A 12580-nucleotide genomic window follows, 5' to 3' on the forward strand; every position below is an offset into this window, starting at 1 on the left:
CAAACAGATTGACTATATTTTTTGTTAATAATAGAAAGATTTCTTGGTAAGAAATTCGATAGGCAAATTTTGAGCGAACTCTATCGGAGAAACTTAGAAATATATTCTTCGCTCTAGAACACATAGCTCATCTCAGAATCAGTTTTAACGCTTTAACTGTCCTAGGTGTACATGACGTAACAGATTGGCGCAGTTTGCCTAGTGGCCATTTTGTTTTCAATTGCACGGCTGATTAAGGTATTTTATATAAAGATATTTCGTGTAATTGTAGGCTATTTAGGCGATTAAAGTAGTCAACGAAATATTTAAAAAAGTTTTAAAGGAATTTTACTTATATTCTCTACGACAACTATTTTATATGCTAATTGAAAATTCTATTTAGTTTTGGATAAGTTTTTTCTATCAAATTTCACGTTCTTTTATCTCTTTCTCTCTTTATCCCCTTTTATATTTTTGTTATTGCTGATCTTGGTAACCTTTATGAAATAATGATGTCGTACGACATATAGAATAAAGCTGTTTTCCATTTTGACCATTTCTTTTTCCAGAGTATCAGAAGAAAAATTTATATTTAAATTTATACATATTCGAGCATAATTTAACGTGATTAAATTTTTGGAAACTCTGATTAGCATCGGAAGTACACTGAACATTAATTTTTAAGACATCAGACGTTATCTCATACGTTATCTCATACGTTTACCTAAAAATGAGTATAAGTGTTGTATACTCTATAATATCGTACTATTTAGATTGATGATCATGTATAATGTAAATTATACTATTTTTAAAAGTATTATAATCATTTGTATTATAATATAACAAAGTATAAGAATTGTAGAATTATATAACCACATAAAATTAAACTAATTTTAATCGATTGAAATAATTACTTATAATGAAATATAGAGATATAGATAAGGATACAATCAAAGCTGAATTTCTATAATATATATTGCATCGTAAAAAAAATAAATGGATGAAGTTCATATATATAAAAATTACTGAAGACAAAATCCTAGCTTTGATTGAATTTTGTTTATATTAATGGCAATTTAAATACATTTTGATCTCTCGCTATAAGTCTACTTGTCTCTTGCATACGCGTACATTTAAAACCAATCAGATAAAGGCTTGGTAAGACGAAATGAGCAGTGTACTCATAGAAGGCAGTTTCTATCCTTATAGGTGTCCATCTGTCCATTCAGCGTGGTGAGAGAGGCAACAATGGATTCAAAACGGCATGAACGCAGTTCCAAGTCCAATACAGATTCACCACCAGCTCCACCTTCGCCTCCTATGTATAGTGCAAGTTATACAACATATGATGGGTACAAAAACAGAATGTCGTCGCGCCGTTCACCTTCACCCTTGGAGTATAGAAGCAGTAGATCTTCCCGAAATGACTCGCCACAAGACAGACGTAGAAGAAGACGCAGTACTTCAAAATCTTCTCCAACTAGATCGTACAAACGATCTCGATCCCCCGATAGAGATAAAGATCGAGACAGAGATAGAGATCGATCGCGCAAATATTCCAGGAGAGATAGATCAAGGTCTAGGTCAAGAGGAAGATCGCGTTCCAGAGATAGGAGACGTAGTCGCAGTCGTAATAGGAGTAAAGATAGACATAGAGGTAGAGAAAGCCGCAGATACCATAGAGCACCATCGTACGAGTCAGATACAGCTGAAGATAATACAGAAACAACTGTATCTCATCCAGTTGTTCCTCCACAATCTAATGCTTTTAAGAATGATGGTAGTTTTATGGAAATGTTTAAAAAAATGCAGGAACAAATGCAACCTGCACAAAAACCGGCGACTTCTGTTTTGGAAGAAAAAACTGTTGTTCCTCCACCTTTGATGGTAGGAAAGAGGCGAGGAGGTAGAATTTTAAAAACTGGAATGGTTGCCAAACCAAAGACTGAACAAACTGTTGAACAACCCAAGGATGCTTGGTCACTCTATATGGCTGAAGTGAAAAAATACAGAGAGGTTTGCTGTCAGGAAGAAGATAACACAAGACCATTGGTTAAATAGCTGATTTTATTTTCAACCATTTTCCATTTTGTTACTTTGTTTTATCTACAATGAATGTGCTTTCAAAAGATGCTGTGTTCTCTTAATTACAACATGGTTGTATTTAAATATACAAGAATAGCTATTAACCAACTTTAAAAAAGAGCTCCATGTATACTAAAATTATTTAAAATTTATGAAAGCTTTGAATTAAAGCTTTTTATTATTTACCAAGAAAAACTTCTATAGAAATGTATGCAAATATGGGGAAGCTTTTTCTTTTCTCAATTACTAGATAGAATGTACAGTATATGTTATTCAAAAATTATAAATATATAGTATCCCAAATTCTTAAATATTTCGAGTTAAAGAACATTATTAATGTAATATGAGAGTAAAAACAAGGACTGCAGTGAGAAAGCAATTAATGTTTGTGATAGTGTACTATGTGATGCAAGAGACAAACTGACTAAAGCGAGAGACAAACATGTAAAGAGTTTGCCTTGTGGGAGAAAGGGAGGGTGACAGATTGTAGCACTTTTAATAAATATAATACATTGTAACTTGTTAAGCAGCATCAATATGGTTAAATATACAGAACTTGGAAATGCGGCAACATTAGAAACCCCCATCGATTTGAAACCAAACACAGCACCATATGACCCAAGATTCCCAAATCAAAACCAGACAAGGTAAACAAAACATAAATTGATGTATTTTAATTCTTATAAACTGTTAATGTATAAGATTGCTTATTCCTGTTTATTTTGAATACAGATATTGTTACACTAGTTTTGTGGACTTTCAACGTTGCAAAAAACGACATGGTGAGGATTATGATGCATGTAAATATTTCAAAAAAGTATACTCTGCAATGTGCCCAAATAGTTGGATAACAAATTGGAATGATCAAATTGAGAACGGAAATTTTCCAGGAAACTTATAATACATTAGAGGCATCACATTGTAACTGCCACTTTAGTAATGTTGTTTACACAGTAGCAGGAATTTACAGTTCTACCTTCCTGTTTGTAAAATAATATTGAATAAATTAATAATAGTTTAACTTCTATTGAATTCTGTTAATCAATATTGTTTTTATTTCATTATAATTACTGAATATAAATAAAAGTTATACAAAATTTAAGTATTTCACTATTTTATAATTTTTTGGATACAAATTAATATCTATAATAATACATAAACCTTTTTTATATTATTAAGCTCAAATCTAAAATTATTTACTATACATTGTTCACATATAATTTCAAGTACATAGGATATTGCATAAATTAGTATATGTATTTCACGTCTTACGCTAAATAGTTCACAAAAAATATTAAATTAAGTCTACCATAAAAAGTAATACATAATTTGTAAGAAGTTATGTAAAAGCTTTCCTTGATTATAACTGTATATGTAGATCAAACTTTACATCTATTTTATGTGCGTAATCACTTAATATTAAAGAAGTATTTATCATATATTTTCATAATCGTAAATCAAAACTTTCAGCTTAAAGGTTTCGGTTATAGTACTTGCCTATACTAGAAACATTCGATTTATTTGATTACATAGATAAATGTATAATAAAAATTTACTAACTCCTTCTATTGCTAATGTTTTCTCATTTATATAATAGAATTTCTCGTTCAAATAAGTGAATTCGATCAACAGCAATATACTTAATTGGACATTAACTAAAATTTTATTCAGATAAATGTAATTTCATTGTATAGATGAAAACTTTCCAATCCCTAATCCCTACTATGGACAATAGTCTCGTAGAAATCATACATAGATTCGATAGAGTAATGAGGTAGAATTTTACTGTTTTAATGTTCTGTCCTATCCTGATATGCAAGTATATATCATCAGATATTATCATTATACAGAGAAGAAACTCTGCAAAAGTTCAATAGATTCGATGTCAATTTTTCCTATTTCCTTAAATAAAAAGACGATATATACAAAAGTAATTATTGAAATTTGATCAGCACTTGAACGAATTTCTAATGATTTCATGTATAAAAATAGTATAACTAAGTAGAAATAAAATAAATTTTTATATATAAAAATGTTAAAAATTTTTCACTCATACTTTCTATTTTTAAAAGTTTCTTTGTTTATTTTTTTCAGTACAGTACATACTGTTTACACCGAAGGATAGGATTTTTAAAAGTTTCATATTATTGAAATGAGAAGATCCTAAAGTACAAGAGTTTTATATAATGATTAATGCTAAATAAACATATTAAAATGTATAATCATAGAAAAAGAAAATACACTAAAACCATACATTTTAGCCATAGCAAAATATAGTACCTCTCTGAGTCATATTAGGTATCATTTTTCTAGGGAGATAGAGTTCTAGGGACCCCCAAATAATAAATGAAACAAATAACTGTCATAAAATATAGAGATCTTTATGTAGTAGGAATAGTGTTAGTTAATATTTAATTAATAATTAATATTACTGCATATGGATACTATTATAATTTCCTTAGTAGAAACGAATCTATGGTCAAATGATTCTAGTTGTTTCCGGACTAGTGCTACCCTTAGCGGCAAAGTGCTAAAGATGTTCCACGTTAGCATATACAAGAACCCATTTAGTTCCATCGCAAATGAGGTATACTCACTGTGGCTTTACGTTACTACAGCATTTTATTGTACGGTTTTACGGAAAAATTCATATTTCTCTATCTGAGATAGACAAGTATGAGAATAACAAAAATCAAGCAATAATTAAGCTTAGTTGCCTGAGAAAGAGAAATTAATTGTTTATTACAATATTTTTTAGAGAAGAAAAGAAAATCTTTCGTTTTAAATGAATTATCAATTAGTGGTATGATGCAATAATTTTAATATATTCTTTATACACAATTTTTTAGATTTAATATTAAATTTACTTTTCTCGCGATAATATTTGTGTTATAATAAAATCTAAATTTCGTTTTAATAGTAATTTCAATACTTGATAGAATCTGAATAATATTTCTGATGCATCTGCAGAAAAAGAATCTCTTGATATTTGTATGGTCGTCATCTCTATTACGGGGGGTTGAGATTCTCGGCACACCGTAAAACTCGGTGGCTCACCGCGCTCAAACATTATAACATTTTTTTTTTATTATTTAGTTTGTATTTTACAATTTGTCTAGCTGGACATTCGGTAAATTTTTCTAGTTTGACTATTTTATTTCTTTAGTAAGGTCAGCGGGGTTTTTTCTTTTTAGTCTTCTTTCTATGAGAGTTTTGCTCGCTTCAGCAGCCAGCTGGTTTGGATGTGTTGCCGTCCTTTCCTTGTATTTTTTTGCGTACCTGCCGATTTTTTCTTTGACCGTTGGTAGTTTTAAGTCTTTGCGTATATCCTCGTAACAATTTAACATGATCCAATGTCAGACATCCTTGAGACAAAGTATGTAAATATAAATTCAAAAATAAAACTTCTTTATTTTTTACTTTTTCTAAATTAAACTTTTATTAACGTGTGTGTGAGATCTTCCTGAATAAAAGAAAACCAAATACGATATACTTTGAATTACATTTCCTGATTGATATGTATTTTTTTTTTTTATTTATTTATTAAAATTACAATCAATTCTCGCGTTGAGAAAATGTATTCAATTTTTATTTATTAAGTAAGCAAATGTGCTCCAAATTATATGGTGTTTGGTTTTATTTTAATTAGAAAAATGTAACAAATATGATGGTAAAAGTTTCATTCATCACTGTTTATTCCCTGTGGTTGATCGAATGTTGTGATTTTTCGAGGTTGGTTGGCGTTTGCACCGTTTTGTGCCGACTAATAAAACTAATTACTTACTGGGATAAAGAAACTGGTCGCTAGTAAACGGCGGCTTAATAACAGAGTGATTTTGCCAGCTCAAAATCTGGGATTACAAGAAAACGAAAACCGTTAGGCCCGTAGGCTAAGCCAATTAGGCTTTATAATATTTTGCTAGCAAGGAAATGAATAATGACCGATCCCTAACAAACGAATTTTCACTAGTGACGCCTGTAAACTGTAGGCCGGCCTGCTAAGTAAATTAGCTGAATTGCGAACTAAACATAAAATGTTGTATCATAAATTTAGTCGCTTGCATTTCTTAACTATCACAAATAAGAAAAAGGAAAGATTGTTTAAGCCATGACTCAAAGATCTCAGTTTGTCTTTATATGTTTTTGGGCCTTTATATGTGTCGGAGAAGAGTGAGGAACAGGGTTGTGGGCGTTTGATAGACCTCCCTTGGAGTTGGCCAGCGTTGTGTTATAACGAAGATACGGCCTGATACAACGAGTATGAACACTACCGATTCGACAATCAACAGCGGCGATTAGGCACTCGCGACACTAGTGATAATGGTCTTAGGTTCGATAACGAATCCACGGTCAACGGGAGGGTAGGTATACTTCGACGCCGCTGTCGATTGGTCGATTTGAGACAAAAGCTGCCTGTCCGTTTGCACAAATCTTAATTGCCGAAAAACCCAGGTTTTATGGCGGGTCCTCGGGCTAACCAGACTTGTGCTATGTACGTGCCTCAACATCAGGTATTCATTGTCCTAAGGAACCATTAGCATGTTTTACTGTCCGATACCTCTATGGGTAGTTCCTTTAATGAGGGTCATAACACCGCTCCGCACCTTTGTTAGACGGAGCGCCCGTCCCGTTGACCGCGGCTACGTTCGGCGACTGATGGTCGCCTTCAGCCCAAGTTTATTATCACAAATCGCAAACAAGTACAATTGGGTAGAATGACAGCAAATTGTTTAATTACAACTGTAAACTTTAATTACGATTTTACGGATTTTCCCGGAGTTCCAGGGGAAGGTCCGGTGTCCTTCCATCTCCGACATATGTTTCCGAAAGTTTTGTTTTTCAACTCCCTCGGTCCCTCTATCTCTTTCATCCTCAATATCATTTTCTAAGTTCGGCATGTTTAAGATCTCAATTTTCAGAAATAGAAATTTCCTGCGTCAACGTCTGTATGACACTTGGAGTCAGTGTTGTTAATATTATATGGAGTAAATGTGTCACAAAGGTGGCTGGAAAATTTTTCAGCTCGCTCTTCGTCGCTTCTAGCCAGTGTGTTGTCTGTTTTTTTGATTGCTTTCCACAGGGAGTAGTTAGTATTCTCGTGCGCAAAACTTGTGTCCTGAAATTCTTGCAATTAATACAGTTTTCCGCATTCGTTATATATATAAGAATATGTTATTTGGAATCGTCACATATTAAAAAAAATTACCATTGAAATCGAAGAGATTGAGTTCAATTTGTGCATTTGCTCAAACTTATTCTGTATCAACAGAATTACGAGTATAATACGTTTCCAACTGAATGAAATAAAAAATACTGGGCAAATATGTAAGCGAATTCAAGGGAATATAATTTAGATATTATTATAAATGCATACCGATTTATTTGAAAAGCTACGTTTAACCAGGATGGTAGAATATGCGCAGGATAGTCTATTCCATTCACTCGCTTAATAATTCTACAAAGAATACCCGAATACGCTAGACATCGCAATTTCTAAATGTTGGGGTCTGTTTGCCTACGATGTCGTATGACCTCTGATATCCTTAGCAAGTTATACCGACCCAAGGACATTTGCTTCAATGTATTTATATCAATTCTACCAAATGTCTAAATCGGACAAATTGTGAATGTAAACAACTAAATAAAAAAAAAATGTATTTATATATAACTGTTTTTATTGACAGGCTAAACCGGCCCAGTCACGTGAAAAATAGTTCTATACAAATATCGTTACCTACATTTGTACCTGTACTTGTACCTACAAAAACCGTTCCCAATAAAACCCATTTGGGGAAAGCCCATTTGGTTCGAATTAGCAAGCACTTTACACTAGCACTTTACAAAGACCCGGCAAAAGACCTTTCCCTTTCCGTAGTCCTAGTCCATGGTACCATCAGCTTATCGCCACGTTATTGTTTCTGCTTGTAAGTTGTCAGTTTATAAACTTATTCCAATTAGCAACCAAAATTTATTCGAATGACGAATAACAAAAAGAGAATAAACAATGAAAACATAATTAACATTAAACACTTAATATCATAATGATGAAAAAGTACATGTATTTAGTTGCTAATATTTGACAGAAATCCAAAATTTAATGATTTTATTTACGTGTTTCAACATTTCAAAAACAGTTTTTTTGTTTTTTGATTATTATTCAATCATCCGAAAAATAGGGGTGGTTAGAATTGAATCAGTGATGCGAGTAATGTGACGCGGTAATGGTTTCTCTTTTAAGATTTATATTGCCTTCGTATCGGTGAGACAATATCAATACAATAATGTAATTTCTTTATCTTTGACTTTTTGTTAATAAAAATTCCATTAACATATTGGTAAGACTTCCTCGATTAAAATGAGACCAAACACGATATTGTTATAAAATTCGGCTATGTTGTGTTCATATTGTGTTTATGAATCTTCCGTGACTCTCTTAACTTGAAATAGACTCTTGTAACCTGGAATCACAGCGAGCGTACCTCATTTGTGGTAGGAGTAGATTCTAAGGGGGTAAGTAGGTTCTCGTATATGCTAGCATATACAACTTCAGCACTTGGCCGCGTGGTGCAGTACCTGTACTGTGGAACAACTAGAACAATGGGCATGAGCAGATCACTGCCCCTCTACTATGGTTCATAAGGCATCCGTTCCTCAGTTTGTTTCCGTTTAGTTGGGAAGAGCTTCCTAAAGTTACAACATTTGGGGTAGAAAGTAGTTTAGTCAAGTTAAGTTGGAAATTAATTACAAACATTTAAGGTATGAAAAACATTATACTTTAAATATATTTTAATTTTTCATAATATACTGAATTTATTTGATAAATAATATTATAATTAAAGTGAATACGCGAAAAATAATTCATACAATTCTAAGGATTGTTTATACTTGTAGATAGGAAGAATATCTTAATAATGAACGTACAGCCGTATTGTAGCAGACCCGCAAGATACAATGAACGACCGAATAATTATCAACATAATACCTTTAGAAGAGGAGAGCGGTATCCAAATTTCCCTCGCAATAATTACAATGTACGATATGACCAATCTGTAATTCAAATCGGTACCGAAAAAGTTGGAAGACTTATTGGCAGAAGTGGAAGTAATATTAGAGATTTACAAGACAGAACAAATACGAAAATTCACGTAAGCATTTATTAAATATTATTTGATTTTCTCTAGTTTCATATAATATATAAATTTTAAATAATTTTGAAGCTCAAAATACAGTCTTATAAAAGATATCACTTAAATAATTTTTTATGTGAATTTTTAAAATATACTTTTTGTCTTCAATATTCAAAATAATATATATATTATATATATTAATAAATATATATATAAATATTAATAAATATATATATAATATGTATTTATAATAATTATAGTAATATGTATTTTGATATATATGTATATATCAGTAATACTTCATCAAAATACATATTATTGTTTGACATAATTAGTGATACTTTATGAACAACATTTTTATTTTGCAAGCTACATTGTAATTTTTTGACATGTACAGTTTCTAAGGAATAAAGTTTAATTCAATGTCAATAGGTTGAAAGATCAAGTACAAATGATACAACAGCTGTAACCATTATTGGAACTAAAGAAGCACAACAACAAGCAATATGCTTGATAGAAGAGTCATTAAGAGATATGAATGTTAGAACAATACAGCCAGTACGAATATTAGAAAATGGACAAAGAGAAAATGAGCAAAGGGAACATGGGCAAAGGGAATATGTGCAAAGGGGATATGTGCAAAGGGGATATGTGCAAAGGGGATATGTGCAAAGGGGATATGTGCAAAGGGAATATGTGCAAAGGAAATATGTGCAAAGGGATTATGGGCAAAGGGATTATGAGCAAAAGGAAAATGAGCAAAAGGAAAATGAGCAAAAGGAAAATGAGCAAAAGGAAAATGAGCAGAAGGAAAATGGGCAAAGGGAAAATGAGCAAAAGGAAAATGAGCAAGAGGAAAATAAACAAGAGAAGGAGGATGAAAGATTTCTTGATCTTGATTGGCAACAAATAAGCAGGGATCATGTAAGTTTCTATGAAATTATAAAGTAAATTTAATTTCTTTGTATATGCATCATCTTTTTCTGATTAGGATGAATACCACAGACAAAAGTGGGCAAAGTGTACTCCTATTGTTAAACATTTTTACAAAGAGGATCCAATAATTGCTAATTTGACATCAGAACAAGTAGATGCCTTTCGAAAGGCAAACAATAATATAGAAGTGCACATTGTGCTTGATGATGAAGAAGATACTTCTGAAGTATTAAGTATACCCAACCCTATCGAAACATTTGAACAGGCCTTTCAAGTAAGTAAAAATATTTGAATAAATATTTATGAAAAATATAGACTACAATATAAATATTATAGGATTACCCTGAAATACTTGAAGAAATTAGAAAACAAAAATTTGCTCAACCAAGCCCAATACAGTGTCAAGCATGGCCTATTCTGCTTAGTGGCAAAGACCTTATTGGCATTGCACAAACAGGGACAGGTATATTGTAATGTAGTTTTGTCCAATGAGTAGAATAAAGAAAAGAGTAGAAGGAAGAAAAAGAGTATAGAGGAAATTATTTTATTGATATTTAGGGAAAACTTTGGCATTTCTACTGCCTGCTTTGATCCATATCGAAGGCCAGATAACACCAAGATCAGAGCGGAAAGGACCAACTGTCCTTGTTCTAGCACCTACCAGAGAGCTAGCCTTGCAAATTGAGAAAGAAGTAAACAAATATTCCTATCATGGCATAAAGGCGTAAGTAAAATTTATTATATTTTCATTTTGAAACGTGCATGTACAAGGATATATTGATAAATAATTTATTATTAAAGGGTATGTATATATGGAGGCGGATGTCGTAAAAAACAAGTTACTGTGGTAACAGAAGGTGTAGAAATAGTTATTGCTACACCTGGTAGACTAAACGATCTTGTACGCACAGAGGTTTTAAACGTTTCTTCCGTTTCATACCTCGTCTTAGATGAAGCTGATCGTATGCTTGATATGGGATTTGAACCACAAATTAGAAAAGCTTTAATAGACGTAAGGCCAGATAGACAAACTGTTATGACGAGGTATATCAAATTTATTATTAATAAACAATTTTTTAAATATTTTCTATGTGATAACAAATAACAATAGAGCGCTTTTACATTTTAGCGCTACATGGCCGATGAGTGTCAGACGTTTGGCGAAGTCATATATGAAAAATCCAATCCAGGTATATGTTGGATCGTTGGACTTAGTTGCTGTACATACAGTGCTGCAGAAGATTTATATTATTGATGAAAATGATAAGACTGATATGGTTAATATAATGAAAAATTCTTTGAATCTTATTGAATCTTATACTAAAACACATATATTATCATTTTTTTTTTTTCAATAGATGCATCAATTCCTTCGCGACATGGCACCAAATGATAAAGTAATAATATTTTTTGCAAAGAAAGCTAAGGTAGATGATGTAGCGAGTGATTTAGCTTTGATGTCTGTTAATTGTTCAAGTATACATGGCGGAAGAGAACAAGCTGATAGAGAACAAGCATTAGAGGAATTAAAAACTGGAGAGGCTAGAATATTATTGGCGACAGATGTTGCCAGTAGAGGAATCGATATTGAAGATATTACGTACGTCTGATTTTATATTATTTAGAATCTGATCCAAACTTAAATTTTAGAAGAAACCTTTTAAAAAAACATTATTTTTAGGCATGTTTTAAATTTTGATTTTCCACGGGATATAGAAGAATATGTTCACCGTGTTGGACGTACCGGCCGCGCTGGTCGTACCGGTGAGAGTATTACTTACATGACCCGCAGCGACTGGTCTCATGCGAGGGAACTAATTAATATTTTAGAAGAGGCTAATCAAGTATATTTTAGTATATTTATATGTTTATATGAAAATTTGATTATATGTATATAAATTTACATATGTAAATCTTTGTCTTCGCAGGAAGTACCTGAAGAATTATACCACATGGCCGATAGATATGAAGCATGGAAGGAGAAGCGAGCTACCGAAAGACGCTCCGGTGGAAACAGAAGAGGAGGAGGAGGAGGAGGAGGTTGGAGAAGATGGTTTTAGTCTGAAAAGCTACCTGCATTTATACAGTTCCTATTCACTCAGGTTAAGTTATACTTAAGTATATGTATGTAAGAAAAACAGAAATATATGCATTTTTTTTATGGAATGTAAATGTATTAAATCGATAATTATTATTTCAAGGTAATTTAAGGACACTTTTATAACATGCGTTATCGTGTTGAAAAAGTGTATTAATATAATAATAAGTATATATATTTAACAAAAACGAATACAGAATGATATAAATTTTTTTTATTGAATGTAAATGTATTAAATCGATAATTATTTCGAAATTAAGAACACTTTTATAACATGCGGCTATTTTGCAGAAGTGTATTGTTTATATTTTGGATATAAACTAAATAAAAATATAAATTACATACAAGATTATTA

The 12580-nt window shown here is 31.8% G+C and overlaps 2 protein-coding genes across 4 annotated transcripts; both read left to right on the forward strand.

The window, feature by feature from the left end:
• Positions 1–95: 95 nt before the first annotated feature.
• LOC117154904 (uncharacterized) lies at positions 96–3166 on the forward strand. Of its 3 annotated transcripts, none has more exons than XM_033330317.2 (3): positions 96–237; positions 2595–2711; positions 2797–3166. In XM_033330317.2, the coding sequence occupies exons 2-3, from the start codon at positions 2602–2604 to the stop codon at positions 2963–2965; spliced, it is 279 nt and encodes a 92-aa protein (XP_033186208.1). In that variant the 5' UTR covers positions 96–237; positions 2595–2601; the 3' UTR covers positions 2966–3166. The 3 variants fall into 3 exon arrangements, with proteins under 3 accessions (XP_033186208.1, XP_033186207.1, XP_033186209.1); XM_033330318.2 differs by having other exon boundaries at positions 122–237; positions 2592–2711; XM_033330316.2 differs by lacking the exons at positions 2595–2711; positions 2797–3166 and adding an exon at positions 1189–2590 and having other exon boundaries at positions 119–237.
• A 4987-nt stretch (positions 3167–8153) lies between these two features.
• LOC117154937 (putative ATP-dependent RNA helicase DDX43) lies at positions 8154–12293 on the forward strand. The gene is made up of 11 exons (XM_076621412.1): positions 8154–8820; positions 8956–9209; positions 9624–10115; positions 10183–10401; positions 10464–10590; positions 10686–10851; positions 10929–11171; positions 11257–11404; positions 11486–11727; positions 11809–11971; positions 12056–12293. Exons 2-11 carry the CDS (start codon positions 8976–8978, stop codon positions 12185–12187), a joined length of 2166 nt encoding a protein of 721 aa, XP_076477527.1. The 5' UTR covers positions 8154–8820; positions 8956–8975; the 3' UTR covers positions 12188–12293.
• Positions 12294–12580: the final 287 nt, after the last annotated feature.

Source organism: Bombus vancouverensis, chromosome 9 (genome assembly GCF_051014615.1).
Source record: "Bombus vancouverensis nearcticus chromosome 9, iyBomVanc1_principal, whole genome shotgun sequence".
NCBI classification, from domain to species: domain Eukaryota; kingdom Metazoa; phylum Arthropoda; class Insecta; order Hymenoptera; family Apidae; genus Bombus; species Bombus vancouverensis.